The sequence below is a fragment of the Polypterus senegalus genome, chromosome 5, assembly GCF_016835505.1.
Source record: "Polypterus senegalus isolate Bchr_013 chromosome 5, ASM1683550v1, whole genome shotgun sequence".
In the NCBI taxonomy this organism is placed as follows: Eukaryota; Metazoa; Chordata; class Cladistia; order Polypteriformes; family Polypteridae; genus Polypterus; species Polypterus senegalus.
Genome location: NC_053158.1, coordinates 76,983,501 through 77,003,126, shown reverse-complemented (window position 1 = coordinate 77,003,126; position 19,626 = coordinate 76,983,501). Strand labels below are relative to the sequence as shown.

The following is a 19,626-nucleotide window of genomic DNA, read 5'->3' as shown; positions in this document are numbered from 1 at the left end:
AAAAAACACTGTATTCTAAACAATGAACACATATATTGTATTCATTTACAAGGCTGTCAGCTTTTAAAACGACACATGCATCATGATATTTCTGTTTATCACTGGCCAAAAAAAACACAATTATTCATATTTATACTGAGGAATCTTAATCAAACAAGGTTCCAAAATCAGAGAACCACTGCATCATCATTTTATTTGTTACAATTAGTTTAAATGCTTCTTTTGGTCTAAAGGTACACTGCAGTAGAGCGGATGAATTTATTCATCAAAAAGTTTATCATTAAATAGTATATTATTTTTATGTGTGTATATTCACAAAGAATGCACAATGAACAACTTTAAACAACTAAAAAATGTACACATGGTGTACCATTCAGGTGCATTCAAAGATGTAGTTTTGAAAACAGGAGCATTTTAAATATTCTTGTGGGTTCAGCAAAAGAGTTCATCACATTACATATCACATACTGTTTATTAAATATATTTGTAACAATAAGTCATTTAAAATAACAGTGATAATATAAACTGCTCACAAAACTTAAAGGAACACTTTGAAGACACACCAGATTTCAATGGGAAAAAATATAATGCTGGATATCTATACTGATATGTACTGGGTAATATGTTAGTTTGCAACATCGTTTGATGGAAATGAAAATTATCAACCTACAGCGGGCTGAATACAAAGACACCCCAAAAATCTAAATAAAAAAAATACTGCAGCAGGCTAGTCCATTTTGCCAAAATTTCATTGAAGCAACTCAAAATCATTTTCAGTAGTTTGTATGGCCCCCACATGCCTGTATGCATGCCTACAAGAGGATGTCGGGCCCTCAGGCCACCTTCATGAAGTCTGTTTCTGATTGTTTGGTCAGAGACATTCACACCAGTGGCCTTGCTGGAGTTAATTTTGTAGGGCTCTGGCAGTGTTCATCCTGTTCCTCCTTGCCCAAAGGAGCAGATACCAGTCCTGCTGATGGGTTAAGGACCTTCTACGGCCCTGTCCAGCTCTCCTGGAATAACTGCCTGTGTCCTGAAATCTCCTCTATGCCCTTAAGACTGTGCTAGCCTTCTGGCAATGGCATCTATTGATGTGCCATCCTGGAGAAGTTGACTACCTGTGCAACCTCTGTAAGGTCCCGGTATCGCCTCATGCTACCAGTAGTGACACTGATTGTAGCTAAATGCAAAACTAGTCAAATAACAGTCAGAAAAGATGAGGAGGGAAAAATGTCAGTGGCCTCCACCAATTAAACCATTCCTGTTTTAAGGGCTGTCTCATCATTGACCCTCTAATTCACCTGTTGTTAATTTCATTAACACCAAAACAGCTGAAATTGATTAACAATCTCCTCTGCTACTTAACTGACTAGATCAATATCCAAGAAGTTTCACTGACTTGATGCTATACTCTGATTAAAAAGTGTTCCTTTAATTTTTTGAGCAGTATATATGTTAGTAAAATACATAAAATACATGTTTTTAAGTAGCACTTTACAAATATTTTATACTTGAAAATGGAGCACAAATATGCTTGTGGCAACTGAAATAACCTTCGAAGAGGTTATTTCCAACTCATATGATGAAACAAGTGTATCAATTGATGTCCTATTGTTAATTGTTGGTTGCAAAGTGTCTATTAGCTTACAGGTTGAATTTCTTAAACATAGACTTTTTCAAACAAGTATCCAATGGTAATTTAAAATCCATGTTGAAGTTAAAATTGCTGGCAGCATCTGACCATGATAGATAGAAGGCTACTGTGACACTGTACCAATAAATTACAGTGTTAAAGAAGTATTGCATCATTATGTTCTGCAACAAATGTAGCCATGAGGTTGTTTTTTCGTGTAAAGGAAAGCCACAGTTATGGAGTTTGTTTACTTTTTTGTCAACTTTTACATAAGTTACTAGCATTTTCACTTTTAAGGTCACAAACATCAAAATATACAAAATATACAACTTGACTTGACCTCTCTCAGCGGACATTTGAACTGTAAACTAATCCATAATTGAATTCACACAGAATATTTCTCAGTTTTAAGGTGGGAAAGTTTGAATTATTTCCCAATGCTTGCCCATGTGCGTTTTTGAAATTTCAAAACTTTGTAAAACAAGCTGAGAAAAAGAATATTAAAATTTCCAGGCAAATTTCCTTGAAGAATATGTGTGCCAAATTTCAACAAAACTGGCCCACTGAAAGCAGATTTATTTCATTCTGACATACACAGCAATGACCTAAGTGCTTTTCGCAGTATAAGCAAACACAACTAAAAAAGACTAAATAAATGCAGATATATTTGTGCACGTTATAAATTACTTCCTTTACAATTTTGGCATCTCTGTTTTGGTGACTAACATCTTTTAGTTAATGACTTGTAGCAGTCCTTGTTTTGACTTCACTTACAGTCTCATGCCTTTATTAATAATGCTTGTTAGCAACCATAACGCTATTCAAACCTGACTGCAGTTTTACAGTATCTTTTTAGGTTTTGTTAAGTCCAAAACCAAACCAAAGTTAACCAGAATGTAAACCTTACTCAAGAACAGAGGATTCAAACTGCACTGCATTTTTCTTTTGGATTAAGTGAGAATTTGGAAAAGTTGCCATAAAGATTACATAAGATTGTTGTACATTTTAAAGTTTGGCCTACTATATAATTCAAAGTCAACCTCTCTCATATTTCAAGAATATTTTACTCAGATGAAAACGCCAGAGTACAGTTGCTTCTTAAGTCCAAAATTTAAATCAGGTTCTTACTTTTACCCACCACCAGTCTGTAACTGCTTCAATGGACCAAAAAGGGTACAGTTCTTCCTTCACAAACCTCAGGTGCTTTTGCCTGTTGGTCACCCAGGTAACTATAAGGCATTCTGGGGCTGCCAGACTTGGTACAGGAATTTGTTTCAGTTGATGAGCAGGTAAGAATTGGTACCTGAAAAGTAGTTGTAGAAAAAGTATAAAACAAATGTGGAAAAGGATGCACATTAAGGTGGCAGGCATCATTGCACCATAATACCATTCAAAAACATGCTGTTGATGTATTGTATATAAAGTGTGCATGTTTCTCTTTTTTGTGGTCTGTATGAGTGACTGTAGGTACGTGTGCAAATAGATAGATAAATCTAAGGATCCAAGGCATTATAAAGTGTGTCATTAGCATTTCTTTAAACATTTATGTTGAATAATTAATTGGTTAAAAGTACTCAATGACAGTGTATCAGGGAATGATGTACAGTACTGTTCATAATGTTCTTCATTATCTCCTCTGTTAATACCTCCAGCAGTTCAAATGTGAATTTTGCAAGTTATCGCAAACGCTTGATTACAGTAATTGCTGCTAAGGGTGGCCCAACCAGTTATTAGGTTCAGGGGGCAATTACTTTTTCACACAGGGCCATGTAGGTTTGGATTTTTTCTCCTAAATAATAAAAACCATCATTTAAAAACTGCATTTTGTGTTTACTTGTGTTATATTTGACTAATAGTTAAATGTGTTTGATGATCAGAAACATTTTGTGTGACAAACATGCAGAAGAATAAGAAATCAGGAAGGGGGCAAATAGTTTTTCATACCACTGTATTTCATGTACCAATAATTACGGGTTAGTTATTTCACTTCTGAGGTGTTCTCAGACATGTCAACTGTACCTGTATAACGTTTTATGTTGAAGTGCAAAAGAATAAACAATTATAGCACTTGGCAAGATGTATCCCCTCTTTATCTAAAACGTCTCCAAAAACATCTCCAAACAGGTATTCAGATTTATAACTAATTTATGGTACATAAAACAATGAACAATTTAAAGCTAAATCTCAAAAAAGATATTTAGACAATCCTGCTAATCCTTTGCATCCTTCAGTATGTACGGCTATAGGTTGGCCTCCGCATGCCCATGTATGGTCATCCACACAATGCTGGACAGCTCTGCCTCTCTGCTGTCCAATGCTAGAATATTTTTGAGTGGTGACCTTATGAGTCAGAGCCAGTGACCTGGGAAAATAAGAAATATAAGCCAATGTAACATGTATTACTTTTTGGAGGATATCTCATAATGTGTGCATTGTACAGCATTGCATTTGGAATTGTTTTTATCAGGACAGTTTACTGTAAGTACTCATATGCCATTTTATCTCTTTGCTGGTGTTATGTGAAGTAAAATACATATTGTAAAATCAGAAGAGTGCTAAAACTATTTATAGTTTTTAGGCTGTAGTTCATGTATGCCAACTCAGTTGGAGGGTTCATTATATTGGTTCTACTGGTCCAAACCTTTAGAATGCATTTGGGCATTCATTATGCAAAATAATTCTTATGATTTTTAACATAATTTTATAAGAATTTATGAAATGTCACACTTATATTTTCATGTCAAATTAAAACTAAACCATAAATATTGTAACAATTTGATCATTAGGATTGTGATGCCGAGATCCATAGCTTTCAAACTGCGTTGTTTTTTGTGTCAGTGTGTGACAAGCATGTAGTGTAACGCATTTTTTAAAAGGCAAATGGCCCTGGTGCCGGGCCGAAACAAGCTTAGCACAGTGTTTCATCTTTATACCCCTTGATGTTGGGAACAGCCTTGAAAGTATTAAGCCTGACCTTAACATGAGTAACATGTACACATTTTTATACACATTTTTGGCAAGAGTAATTTTAGAGAATACTTGTACTATTGTTATGAAGTACAGCTTTGTGAAAAGAATAAAATTACTTTTTTATAATTAAATGTGTGCAATTTTGGACAAATGTTTAATTTTTTAAACCCTTCAAATAATCAAACTAACTAATCAATTAGCAAAATAGTTCTTTTCAGCATTAATTAGTATACTCAAGATGTACAACATGGCAAGCCAGTTTAAACATCCAGTAAAACCGTAAACATATTTTAATACTTGTAGTGTAGGCAGGTCTGGCAACTTTTTAACACCAGGAATGGACCTGGGTGGTGAAAGGGAAGGGTGATCACCTGGATTGCAGCAACTACAGGGGGATAACACTACTCTCGGTGCCGGGTAAGGTCCTTGCTAGGGTCGTCCTCAATAGGATCACTTGCTCACCTACCAGCGACCAGAACAGTCTGGTTTTACGCCTAATTAGTCTACCATCGACCGCATCCTGGCACTGAGAGTTCTCATGGAGCGCAAATATGAATATCAGCAGGATTTCTTTGCAGCCTTTGTCGTTTTCGCAAAGGGTTTGACTCAGTTGATTGAGCTGCCCTGTGGGAAATCCTGAGGGTTCACGGGATCCCCTTGAGGTTGCTGGATATCATGGCTGGCCTGTACACTGGTACTGTAAGTGCTGTGCAGAGTGGAGGCAGAACCTCTGCGTTTTTCCCAATTGATTCTGGTGTTCAATGCTTGTATGGACTGGGTGTTGGGCAAGGTTGTGGGGTCCAGCGGCTGTGGGGCATCTGTTGGTGAAGAAAGATTCACGGATCTTGACTTTGCTGACGATGTTGTGATAATTGCGGAGTCAATGGAGGCTCTGATCGGGGCGCTAGAGAGACTGAGTGAGGAGTCTGAGTGTCTGGGCTTGCAAGAGTCCTGGATAAAAACCAAGATCCAGGCCTTTAGTGACCTCTTGAGCACAGCCAATAGCAGTATGTCTGTTTGCGGAGAGAGTGTTGACCTTGTTGAGAGGTTTACTTACCCTGGCAGTGACATTCATGTCTCTGGTGACTCTTCCTATGAAGTCAATAGACGGATTGGGAGAGCATGGGGGGGTCATGAGGTCGCTGGAAAGGGATGTGTGTAGCGCTCCCGATATTTATGCAAAAGGATGAAGGTCCAAGTCTTGAGTCCTGGTGCTTCCTGTCTTGCTATATGGTTGCGAGAAATGGACGCTATCCAGTGACCTGAGATGAAGACTGGACTCCTTTGGTACTGTGTTTCTCCGGAAAATCCTTGGGTACTGTTAGCTTGTGTCGAATGAGCGGTTGCTCATGGAGTTCCAAATGAGGCACATTACCTGCATTGTGAGGGAGCGTCAGTTACGGCACTATGGCCATGTGGCGCATTCCCCCAAGGGTGATCCGGCTCGTAAAATCCTCATTGTTGGGGAATCGAGTGGCTGGTCCAGGCCAAGGGATCGCCCATGTAACACCTCATGTGACGGTAATTTCCGGAGGGTGGGACTGGACCGTGCGTCTGCCTGGGGGGTTGCAAACCGGGATCCCGAGTTGTTTCGTCAAGTAGTGGGTGCGGCAACGCACTGTACTAGTGAATGCTCCCCAACTTGACTTGACTTGAATGCACCTTATGCTTTAAATGTGAATTATTTAGCCGTAAGTTCAAATTGCTGGCTGTAAATTTAACTGTTCAACCTGATTCTACTTTTGAACACATAGGGCTATGATGTGTCCATTTGAGTCAGTGTAATCCAAATTTTATTGAAACCATGGAGAAAGATAACGGCACAGTTTACATACCTGTTGCTCCTTTTAACAGATTTGTTTTCCCATGGTGGATCGATGATGATAACATCAAATTTATTATTGCCTGGAATAAATTAAAATCACATTAGGATTAAAATTAAAATGCTGTTTAAGTTTAGTGGTTCGAATTTAAGCCTTGTTCCTTCTATTTTTTTCCTCATGGCAAATTGTGTTTCAAAATATACAATAACAGACAAAAACATATTAAAAACTTATACCAGCAAACAAAAAACAACTGGATGGCATTAGCAAATGTCAGGTTTTATCCCATTCTGGTAACTTCGGGTGCAAGGCAGGAACCACCCATGAAGATGATGACCATTTATCATTGAACAGGTATCACACATGCAAATGCATGGAGATAATTTAGAGATACCACTTAGATTAGCAAACTCATCTTTGGGATATTGTAGTAAAACAAAGCTACACAAATAAAAACTTATACAAATATAGGATGAACATGTAAACTCTGCTTGTGGTATTCAAATCCAAGATGCAATCCTAGCCCACTGCACCATCATTTTCTGTATTTAAATATTAAAACTTTTTCCCAAATTCTTTATAAGGCTAAATTACATCAATGTTGGGTTATTTGGCAACTCTAGATTGACTCAGAATCAGTAAATATGTGTGAGTGTGCCCTTGAATCGATTGGTCCCTGCAATGCACCTAAAGCTGCAGGGTAAGGTTTTAGAGAGTTCTATAATGGATAGATGGATTTTTTTTAACACAATACTTACTCAAACATTAATACTAACCTTTCTGAAAGAAAATGTCAATATCTATAAATTCTACTTATTATTTAAAAGTACCAATGCATGCAAAAGAAAATAAATTAGATCAACAAGAATTAGCCTATGTACAACAAAAATCCAAATGCCACAATATTTCAGTAAAAAGTTACTCAGTCAAAGAGCTAATCACCGGAAAATGTTTAAGAGGTGCCTTGCTATATAAGAGATTAAATGCACAAAAAAATAATCTATGGAGAAAATTTAAATACCCAGAAATTATACAGTTATTTGGGCAGTCTTCTCATTAAGAAAAAAGATAGTTCAAAATATACAGTATGAGATGAAAAATATAAGAAAACCCAAGAACCAAGGGTTTTCAGTCCACTCTCACTGTTGGTGATGTCCAAACTCATACCTCAGCCATATAATGCACGTTGACTTAAAATGGCAATGATGTGAGTGAAAGTTAAGGGAAGTCTTTGTTCTCAAATATGAACACTGCTCTCTGTATTAGGTTTGCAAAAGACCACAAGGTTGTTCCTGTTAATTTCTGCAAGGACATTTTCTGAATTCTCTGAACAAAGTATTCTAGAACTGATAGTAATGGCAACAAAAAAACCTAACCAGTCTAATACCAAAATAATCTTTTCTCCAGTGTCAATAATGTTGATAGAAGTGTCAAAGTTCAGATCTCAATTCAACAGATGTCAACAGAAAAATACAGAAGCAAGTTGTTCATGCAAGACAAATGACACATCTACAGCAGTTGAAGCAATTATATTATGAAGAATGGGCAAAAATCTTTCAATTTTTTCCAAGCAGATGTGACAGCTGTTATAGGATGTATAACCAATTACTGAATTTAAAGCTTCAGTTACTTTGCACAAAGAGATCATTAACTTTATGTTAAATAAACATATTTATGAGAAATTAATTAAACAGTATTGATTTAGTAGTCTTAATTACATATTAAACTTCAGACAAAGGGTTTCTTTATTACATCTACATCAAATTTAAAAATTTCATAAACTTCTAACCATTTCTAAATATGTATACATATGCTGCAAATGTCTATTATGCATTACAAGTCATGCTGACAGAATTGAATGCAGACATCTTGAAACATCAGCAGCACTGATTAATAGTAAAAGCCTTAAACAAAGAGTCTGTACTATATGTTCCCTACTTAACTGACCAATTCACAAAAAATATGCTCTTATTTTTAATGTTATTGATGCTCAACATTCACCAATCTGGTCTATGTTTATATGGTTTCATCTCACAGTCAGTTCATTCATTATGTATTTACAGGTGTTCATTGTCCAATTAAATTTAAACATACTAAAAATAATAAAGTATATACATAATGTTGGAACAAAACATTTAAGGAATAATTTTGTTGTAGACCTCTTTCATTCCATCCTGTGAGATGGTTTCAAACCATGTGATTTGTGAGAAACACTAAATTAACTCTAATATACAGCATTCAAGAAAAGGGCAACCTGAACCTCTGTGTATATATTAAAATGGAAGGCAACTCAGAAAGATAGGTAAGAACAAGTCACATATTGTGTAGTGTAAAAATCTTCACTGATGTTAGAATATTTAGACATATTTAAGTAGTCCTCATTAAATCCTACCAAGAAACAAACCCAAGATTATTTAATAAACATTAGTTAAAAGTGTAAATTGGCATTATTGGCATTAAAGAAAAACTCAGGGATACTGAGGTATCGGTCTTCCAGCAGCAGTACAGTTGACACAAAATTGAAGACATCCTTTCTTATTATGAACTTAAAAATATTTTTACAAATTATAACAGAGTACAGTTTGAAAATTGACTGGACACATACAGATTCATAGGACTAATATAGATAGAGGGACTGAATGAACAAATTAACTTTATGTGTTCCCAGGAGAAAATTTGGCTTTTTACAGAAGCTCAATAAGTAGTAAAGGTTACTACAGTATATTAAGACAGATTAACTAAAATGATAGAATAACAACAAGAAAGAAAACCCCTGACTTGTCTTAAGTTAATAAGAGCAGTCACAGTCACAGTAAGGCATTATAAAGATGTATTCAAATACTGTGTTACTGTGTCAGAGAGAGGATGTGCTACATGTACTTGCTGCTTTGATTCCTTTACACAACAAGGTGTGAACCTAATCTTTTAAAACAAAACTAGAATCTGGACAACAAGGTGGCAAAGTGGTTAAATCTGCTACCTCTAAGCCAAAGTGTGGAGTCAGCAAGTTTTCCACATTTGCTTTGGTTTTGTTCCAATATCTCACAAAAAATGTAATGTAATTTAACTACTAACTCTTAATTGCTTTGTATGTTTGAGTGTGTTTGTGAGCATGCAATAAGATGAAATGGTACTCAAAACAGGATTAATTCCTGAATTGCACCTAGTGCTGATAAGACAGACACTTGCTCCTTAACTGCAAGAACAGATTATATGATATGATAAACTGGAATCATATTTGAAGAATCACAGCAGGAGGTCTAGAACACAAGGGATTAAAAACTGCAAGAATACAAAAAAATGTAATAGCAAATAACATCTTAAAATGTAAATATATGCTTCTGACAATGGTATTTCTTGTGTACAGAAGATAATTTATGAACCAGAAGTAAAATTGCAGCTGGCTGTGTAGGGAAGTTAACCCTACTCTTTTTCCTTATTGAGTAGAATATGTCAATGATGAATGTAATGAGCTTCAATTTCATCACAGGTGCCAATTTAATTTACCAGTGTTAAAAATACATTTTGAACCATTTTAAATATTACAAGTATATATTATGGAATCATTTTTAAAGAAAGTTTCTGGATTGCAGCAGGTTTATGCCAAACCTGCAACATAATTAGCATCTTTATAATGAAACATTAACTAGTGTACAGTATCAGAACACTTAGAAGCGAATCAAACACATGGCTTACAAAATTATATTTCATCAAAAATAGAAAAACAGTCCAAACATAAATTCCTATAAAGTAATAAAAATACAACTTTATTATCTCGCTCTGCTTTCAAGAAACACTTGAGTCCCTTGCTGGATTAAGTATGACACTCTATGACAAAAGATTGCTGGAGAATTTACTGCAGCTTTAGTACATTTTAATGGGGGCAGCACCTTGCTTTATACATCTTTTCTTGCTGATATTTGTTAAGATTTCATTTCTCATAACTACAGAAGCTACCTAATCTTAGATTGATGAGAACATACGCTTTATTATCATGGTCTAAGCTGTAAAGCACCACCGCCTCCTCTGCAAATGATCCTAAATTCTTGAAGATGAAAAGTGCAATTTTTAAAGCACAACTATAGCAAATGGAGGTGACATGGTGCCATCCTGAGCTTGAATATTGTGCTTGGTCACTGTCAATAAGGAGTCTGCACATTCTCACATGTCAGCAAAAGTTTTCCTCTGGGTAGTACAATTTCAATCCACTTCTCCAAAGATATGGAGTTCAGGTTAACTAGAAATTGTAAATTGATCCCATCAGAGTGAGAGTATGGGTGTGTGTGTGACTGGGCTCTGCAAATAACTGATGGATCTGGGGATGTTTCCTGCCTTAAACTTCGGATTAATTGGGTTTGAAAATGTTATGTTATGGCAAACAAAGGAAATAAAAATATTCTCAGACTTTAATTCTGTAGTACTAGGGTGCTGTACCGTGTTAGCCATTATGAATGTAGTAAAAAGTCAAGCAAAATGACACCTTTTACAGTATTGGCTAACTAAAAAGATTACAATATGCCAGCTTTCGAGGCAACTCAGGCCCCTTCTTCAGTCAAGATATAATCAAGATGTAATACATACCTGAAGAAGGGGCCTGAGTTGTCTCGAAAGCTTGCATATTGTAATCTTTTTAGTTAGCCAATAAAAGGTGTCATTTTGCTTGACTTTTCACTACATTCAAGCTTTAATTAAAAGTTACATTTTTGATAATTTACTTTTCCCTTTATTTAGGAGATTTTTATATGCGACTATGATTCCTTAAATGTCTGTCCTGTAAAATACTTTTTTAAGTAGCAATTCATTTGCCTACTGTGTCCCTGTTGTATGTATTTTAAGATCACATTTTAATTCTAAAATGTATTTTTTTTCCAATCTCTTAACTAAAGGACGAAGGAAATAAAAATATTGTCAAGCTTTAATTAAAAGTCATGTTTTTAATAATTTACTTTTCCCTTTATTTAGGAGATTTTTATATGCGACTATGATTCCTTAAATTTCTGTCCTGTAAAATACTTTTTAAGTAGCAATTCATTTGCCTACTGTGTCCCTGTTGTATGTATTTTAAGATCACATTTTAATTCTAAAATGTATTTTTTTTCCAATCTCTTAACTAAAGGACGAAGGAAATAAAAATATTGTCAAGCTTTAATTAAAAGTCATGTTTTTAATAATTTACTTTTCCCTTTATTTAGGGGATTTTTATCTGTGACTATGATTCCTTAAATTTCTGTCCTGTAAAATACTTTTTAAGTAGCAATTCATTTACCTACTGCATCCCTGTTGTATGTATTTTAAGATCACATTCTAATTCTAAAATGTATTTTTTTCCAATCTCTTAACCGAAGGATGTTCAGAATGCACATAAAATAAAAAATATTTTATAACAAAAAAAAGAAGGAATGGTTAATAAACCTTAAATATACTCACCTCTGAGAAGTGGCTGGATGCATGAGATATCAGATAGAAGAAAACTACTATGGCGAGGAATTAGGTATTTCTGTCCCATTAAAGTTACCAGTCTGGCACAATTCGTACTATTTCTCGTCACACTTGAAAACAGATCCAGATCATCCGTAGAGGTCATGTCCTCTTCTCTTATGATCTGTACAGCTTTTGGCTCACTGTCACTATCTAATGGGAACTGCCTGGCCATTTCACACAGATCTGCCAGACAGCTGTCATCAGTTATTGGAGCAAGACGTGAGCTTTCTTTTCTTATTCCCGATCGATCAAGAAACCCAAGTGAAAGACCTTCTGCAATCAAAGGTTTAGTGCCCTCTAAAATAATTTTCCTGATCTACAAATAGAAAGAGATAGAGTATAACATTATTACAAAAGAAAAATAAGCAATCTCAGTATAATACGTATATGTTAAGTAATGAATGTTTCTCCTTCATTAAATAAAAAAGTAGACTGACAAACTCATTTTGAATGATATTTATACTTTCAAAAAACAAAACTTTTTTAAAATAATGCATTTTTTATTCAATACTGACTGCTAATAACATAGCATTCTGACAAAAAATGTACTGTACAAGGCAATGAAGAATCCAGTTTTGTAAATATTTCCACTTTTGCTAAAATTAAAAATAAAGTGACATAACTCAGCCTTCACAAATGGTATATTTATATGACCCCTGTTTTAAAAGTGATTTTCATGTACAAAAGTTCACAGCCTCTTTTATTTGCAAAATCGTACAAGAATAGCACTGCTAAAACATCACCTCTGAAGAATTTCTGTAGCATTTCAATTGAGCTGAAACACCTTTATATCTTACATTCACTTTTCTCTCATCACTGCAACTAATATATGCAGAGCAAGGAAAAGACTAAGAACTTTCTTGTTAAGCAGCCATACAGATGAAAGAAAAAAATTAAGTAGAGTACAATTCAGTTTTCAGGTACCCTTAGGGCAGATTAAGAAGAGGCATACTGAAATTTCACTTTTTTTCAATGGATTCTTCCCATACTTAAAAAAGTTTCTAAAAAAAAGGCAAAGTCTTTTTTTTTTCCATCTTCACACTTCATCATGTGGGTACTTGAAGCTTAACTGAGCTCGATGGGATCACTCACCTTTGTATGGTATTCATGAAAATCGATTTCTCCTTGGTTAAGCTCTCTAAGTTTGCGCTTACGTTTCTGAAAGTGTAAAAAAGAGAGATTAAACAGATTTAAAATGAAATGCATGCATTTATAAATATAAAGATAATCCAATCTAAATTTTCAAAATTTCTATTTCTAAAGAAATACAACAATAGAAAGTCTTTACTGATCAACTAGATAATCAGATTTGTCATAGGCAATAAGGCAAAAAAACAGGTTACAGAAAACCAAAGTAGGATTACAACCAGGCAACACAATTTTTCTTTACAATTATAGCAAATTAAAACTGGAACAGTTAAATGTGTTATTCTAATAAATCATTACCTGCAAGCAAGGGTATTGATAAGCTCAATCTTGCAAGACACTTGCTTATTTTTTATATGTATAGAGTAAAACTATTTTATTTTCCTTAATACAATATTACATCTGAGACACAGTTTTACAATTGTTACTTTGCTCCTGCCTTACATCTCCAGGAGACTGGTTTTAAATCCCCTCCTGGGCACATTCTATATTGAGTTTACATGTTCTCTTTGTGTGCATATGGGTTTACCCCTTGTACTCTGGAGTGTTTCCACATTTTAAACACATGCCAGTTAGGGTAAATGGCAATTCTTATTTGACCTTCTGGCAGCAGAATGCAGAGTCATGGAATGGCATCCCATCCAGCATAGGGTTTACTTTGGTAAGCCATGTTGTTAACCTGGAATAAATGGACTCAATAAACTGACAGACAGATGAACTGATAAAACAATAGATTACATATAGCTGAATAAACAATGCTGTTTAACATAATAAGTGTACATCTGACAGTGAACCATAAAGTTACATTGTTCTTCTGTATGTTTTATATTTGTTTGCAAACTCCCTTTATATTCATATTTCTCTTATTACTTAATAAAAGGATTAACATTATATTTACAATGATCCTTTCTAAAACTTAAATACGCAGTATATACAAAAAAGAACACACATACATAAGCAATAAAGAAAACATTAAAAAAGCAAACCATACACAGGCTACTTACTACAGGTGAGGTTTTTTAAGTCAATAATTTAAGTTTGCAAAGTCTTTGAAGAAGAGCATTACACTAATAAGAGCCTTCTCAGTTTCTGCTCCATCACCCACAGTACACTTCTTAGTCTTAGGGTCATCAAATAAGGGTCCAACTTTAAACATTAGCAGATAAGGAAAATGAAAAGACTAAGTCTGTAACGATGTGAGTATACTGTTGTAGCAAAGTTTGATTTCAAACTTTGTTTGAAAGAGTCATTCCCGTTGGGTGGGGAAAAAGAGTTCAGAAATCTCACAATATGAAGAAGGATGATTTCGGTTCTAATTGATAACTGTGCTGCCCACCACATTCTTCCATATTTAGATAATGTTCGTGTTGAATTCCTCCAACCCAATTGCACAGCAGTGCTTCAGCCATTGGATTTGGGCATCATTTGCACCCAAAAAGTGTATTATCGTAAAGAAATGCTGAGAAAAATTCTCTTCAGCATAATTTTAATCTCCTCCTGTCTACAAGTTAACACAAAAGAAGCTGTTGAAATGATTGCAAATGCCTGGACACAAGTTAAAGAAAGCACTATAGTGACAAATACGGAATCTCATTACTACGAAATTTTCATTACAGCAAAATATTTTTTAGGTCCCTGGCAGTTCGTTGTAATGGAATTTTACCTGTACTTTAATTGCTAAAAGAAATGGTGTTAACACAACCTCTGCAAGACACCAATAAAACTATGAAATGTTTATACATATGTAGATGCATAATAGCTATCTATTTACCTAATTTAACAAACTGAAAAAATAATGGTTACCATGTACAAATCTTAGTAACATTTCTTTGGGCAGACACCATAGCTTCTAAGTGTTGCTCGTAGCCAGTTGAGTCTTAGTATTGTTGCTTTAAGATTCCATTTTTTTCCCAGTCTTCTTTGCATACATTTTCTGCCTCAGAAATGCTAAATCTTTTTGCATGCACTCTATGCTCAACATCTCACCACAAGTCTTTCAATACTACTTACGTCTGGGGACTGAGAAGGCCTTTTAAAACTCTTAACCTTTTGTTTCTGTTCGAAACCCCAGTATAGTACTAGCTATATGAAGATTGCTTGCTTTCCCATAATGTGGTCTTTCTATATACTAACAAAATTGTTTTAGGTTAATTTTGAATTCCTACACTGGAATACTCCATTTTTGAAAAAGGATAAATGGATGGAAGGAACTATAACAACTAAAATGGAAGTGACAGAATAAAATTAAATTACATTAAACATCAGTGTTGGTTCCTGCATAGTGCTCAGTGCTGAAAGGACAGGCCTTAGCTTCTCATAACCATGAACTGGATAACTGGGTCAGAAAATGGATGGATAAATAGATGAATGGATAGATAAACTGATTGATTTTAATAACTGCTAATGTATTTGAAGTTAGGTTGTATTATTTGTATTAAGCCAATATAAGATACTCAAATAACAGAATGCAAAATATACAGAGAAGAAGCGTATGAGCAGATGTTGGTATATGAGTGTGCCATACAACAAACTGGTGCCCCAACCAAGTTTGGTTTCTACGCTGCACTTAATGCTACTGACAAATTCTCTCAAGTACAACATTTTAAATAAGTAACACATTTACATAAATATTTCACTGTTTTCAATAACAGATTCATGTTTTCTTTGAGAAAAATATGTGTAAAAAATTTGTAATGCATGATTAGGATACAAGCAACTGCTCTTGTTATTCTAACTTAAAAATAATATTCATGCTAACGTAAGGCTATGTGAAAATTAACAGACACTGCTGAAAAAATGACTGTATTTACTTTAACTAAACTGCTTGTGGAAATAAGTGCAATGTTACAAAACAGCAAAAACAATTATGAGTCTTCTTTTTAATAATGTAAACAAGGGTACCAGAGCCTATCCCAGCAGCATCATGAAGAAGGCCAAAAGTAATCTTAGACCGCAGCATTATTCATAAGGCAAGAGCCAGACATGGACAGAATGCCAGTGCACTACAGGGGAACACTATATGTTCACACACAACTAAACACTCACACACTACTGGTCAGTGTATAGCCTTAACCCTATGCACTTGTCTTTGGGATGTGTGAGTAAGCCACTAATGTTTCCTCACAGTCCTGAGAACCAGCTTCAATATTAAAAATAACTTTATATTACGAATCAATAGACTGAATGTCGCAACTTCAGATTTAAAGAACTAAATTAAACAACTGCCAACATGTAGGTGTCTTTTGAAATATACTACCTCTCTGCTTGCCACCAGGTTCAATTTCTTTAAAAATGTGCTGACTATTTGCTTGCCACCCACCACACTTACAAAATGTTTTTATAATTACAGTCATTCTATTGAAGAATTGAAAAGTTGTTCATTCAGGTCATCCTGTTATGATTGTAAAGAACTACTTATAAAACCTGCCCCTTAAGTTAATGTCAAACAGAAATTATTTTACAAAAGCCTACATAGCAACACCTGAGAATGTATAAAGGAAAACATATCCTGAACTTCTAAGAAAACTGAGTGACACCCAATTGCCTTTATGAGTCACAAATGTGTACACCAACAACCAACAAATCAAATGCTGCTGACGTGTTGAAACAGGGAATGGACTTCATAATAAACTGCATACTTCTTAAACAGAAAAATAACTGTGCTTATATTCATTTAAAAAATATCACCTTTGTTAAGCAAGCTAAAATGTTCAGAGTTTTCAAATTTTCACAGTCATAACTAAATGTATCACAAGCACATGCCTATAACCTCACCCTAAGACCACTTAAGAAGCTAAAATTCTTCTCTCATAAAAAAGCCTATCATCTCTCAGCATCTTTCATTGAAAATGAGAAACAAATACACACAAATTGCAGCTTTTTATTAATCATATCGTATTTAATGAATATAATTGCACAGTGCAGTTTCCCACAACAACTTCTTTCAAAACATTACATATCATAGTCACCAAAATTGGAGTACATAAATCTTAAATTGTTCATTTTATAAAAATGCACCTGAATACTACCATTTTAAAAAGGAGAAATGATACAGAATGGGGAAAAAATAATTAAATGCAATGTCTTGTTTCATTTTTCACACTCTGAGACTCTTCGTAAAATGTGTTTTTGTTTTTTACTCCTGTTTCTCCTCTACTGACCATTCCCAGAGAGAATGTTATAGGAAGGCGATAGTTGTGAAGCTACAGTACCTTGCAAAGAGATGGTATACATATTAAGAAGTCTTGAAATATCACAGCTTAAGCTGTTACAAGAGATTTGGTTGATAATTTGATAAGTTTCAACTTAGTATTATATACATACGATAATCCATAATGATGTAAAATTGTACATCAGCAGAAACTCCAGGCATGTAACTCTCATACACTATGAGACCTTACTGTAGATAAAAAAAAATCTGTATTTTTTGGGGTGAATTATTTGACAAATATCAGTAAAAATATTCTAGACATAAAGTTACAAATAATTCTGTTACAACTAATGATTTTAGCATTTTTCCTTGAGATTTTTAACATTGTCAGTTAAGAATCACAAATACAGAATATTGCCTTTATTTGTTTTAAAACATTTTACTGAATGAACAGGCACACTTAATATCGTGGAGTTAGTAAAGGGCTGTGTCAACATGTATACGCAAAACAAAAAAAGCAAAGGTTATTCCTGTGCTGAAAAACAAAAAGGTTAGAGACACAAAGTTTTGCTAAAGTAGCCTTCATCAGGGCGTATTGAAATGCAAGACACTACTGTAAATGACACTGAAGGCTAAAGGGGAGCAGCTACTTGCATATCATAAGACAAATGACTAGTTCTGAAGCTCTACCCTGTTGATAATTGCGGCTGCAAGTCTTTGTTCCAACCAACTTCTGCTTTAACTGGACTCCTGCCCTCATTAAGCAAGCTGTTATTTATAACTTTTACATTTTAAGAAGTTGCCAGTCCAGAAATTACAAGCCAGGTTTACTATTTTTTAAATTTGAATGCAATAAGTGTGTGTGGGTGTGTGATATATACTAAAATAAATTGGATTTCTTGTTCTTGCTTTTACAGATGTTGCTTATTTTCAGATTTTCTACCAATTTATATATTTTCTTACCAACTGGCACATAAGGGAACATGACACTTAAATATGTGCTACCCTTTAGAATTCATTGTCATTTGGACCTGTGGCTGCACTGCTCATTTGTGTCAATATCTTAATACAATTATGGCTGTTAACGCCACAGACAAAAAAGTAAAAAAGAAAGCGGTTAAAGATTAAAGGAGGTTAAAGCCCAAAATATAAATGTCTTCTACAGAATAAATGAAGAAAAATAGGCCCGCTAATTAAACAATTTAGATTAATCAAACGTGGCTCATTGGCTTGTGAAATGGTTGGGCTAAAACCCTTAAGTCAGTGGGTTACTCCAGCGCTTAACTTGAGAACCGCCAGTGTCAGTCAATCAATCAATCAATCAATCTTCTCTACTAGGGAATGCTAAATAGTCGCAGCAAATTCACCGAAGGTGCACCAAGTGTCATACTCGTGACGATCATCAGACGTCACTGTCCAAGTCACCACCCCCTCCCTCACTGCTGCAGCATTGCCCCCGAGTGCATGCAAATGCAGATACAAACCTGCAAAAGTTCATGTGTCGGCTCACTTTAACGATCTTGTTATTGTATGGAATTTAATAGCGCTCATGGCTCCCGGAAACCCTCGTAATTGTTTTGTGTGATTTGTTTACCTTTTTAACTTCGTGATTATTCCAGGTTGTCTTCCCTGACTTTTCTCTAGATGTCGTGTCTTCTTGTTCGGTTCTGTTTACACATGCGATTGCGTCCGAAGCACTGGAGCTCTCCGCAATATGAGGAGCATAGATATCAAAATACTCCGGCTTGAAGGCGTATTTTAATCCGAAGGGTGCTACTTTTAATGTCCTGCTGGCATGGGACGGCTCATCTAGGAGCCATCCTTTTGGATCTTTGTAAACTATGGACATGGCGCGTTACTACACTACAATTCAAAACGCCCTCGTAGTGAATGAATCGTACCAATTTTCATCCAGACTCGCCTTGCGAGAAAGACCTTCCGGCTGCCATCTTGATAAAAAAAAGGCGCATGCGCCAAGTATCCTTTTATGAAACGCCAAAAGTGTACCTTAACATTTTACTCTCTTAAAATATTTCTGCCGCTGATTTTCTTCTGGATGTTTTTGAAAATTAACAAATAAAAAAAAATGTGCCAGAACAAAGCACTATCAGGATGCACGACTCTACCCATTTCTAGTTCGTTATCATATGCAAACGTTTATGGGGTTAGGCTGCCATCTGGTGCAAAGTGTTTTTTCAAGATTACTTCGCATTTGCAGAAGACTGCAAGACTTCTGCTCTGTAATTTTGCCCTATTATCATTTATTTATTTATAAATTACAAAGTGTTATTTTGCATGAGCACCCTCCTTTATTTTCAGTTTGCGTATATTTGTTTGTCGAATTCACATTAAGTATACACTTACTTTAATTCTTACGAATTAAGAGCTTTGCTATTATTATCTTGTCATTTTCCTAGCACTTT

The 19,626-nt window shown here is 34.9% G+C and overlaps 1 protein-coding gene across 4 annotated transcripts in view; it reads right to left on the bottom strand.

Moving 5' to 3' along the window:
- Positions 1-19,347, bottom strand: part of mettl4 (methyltransferase like 4) — a 50,440-nt gene extending 31,093 nt beyond the window's left edge. For 2 of the 4 annotated variants that reach the window (XM_039754844.1, XM_039754845.1), the window contains exons 1-5: positions 18,798-19,347; positions 13,000-13,065; positions 11,854-12,223; positions 6,439-6,508; positions 2,762-2,936 (exon numbers count right to left, since the gene is read on the bottom strand). In XM_039754844.1, the coding sequence (XP_039610778.1) occupies positions 2,762-2,936; positions 6,439-6,508; positions 11,854-12,223; positions 13,000-13,065; positions 18,798-19,052 (936 nt within the window). In that variant the 5' untranslated portion in view covers positions 19,053-19,347. The remainder of the gene's footprint in view (positions 1-2,761; positions 2,937-6,438; positions 6,509-11,853; positions 12,224-12,999; positions 13,066-18,797) is intronic. The other 2 variants (XM_039754846.1, XM_039754847.1) reach the window with 1 other exon arrangement.
- Positions 19,348-19,626: the final 279 nt, after the last annotated feature.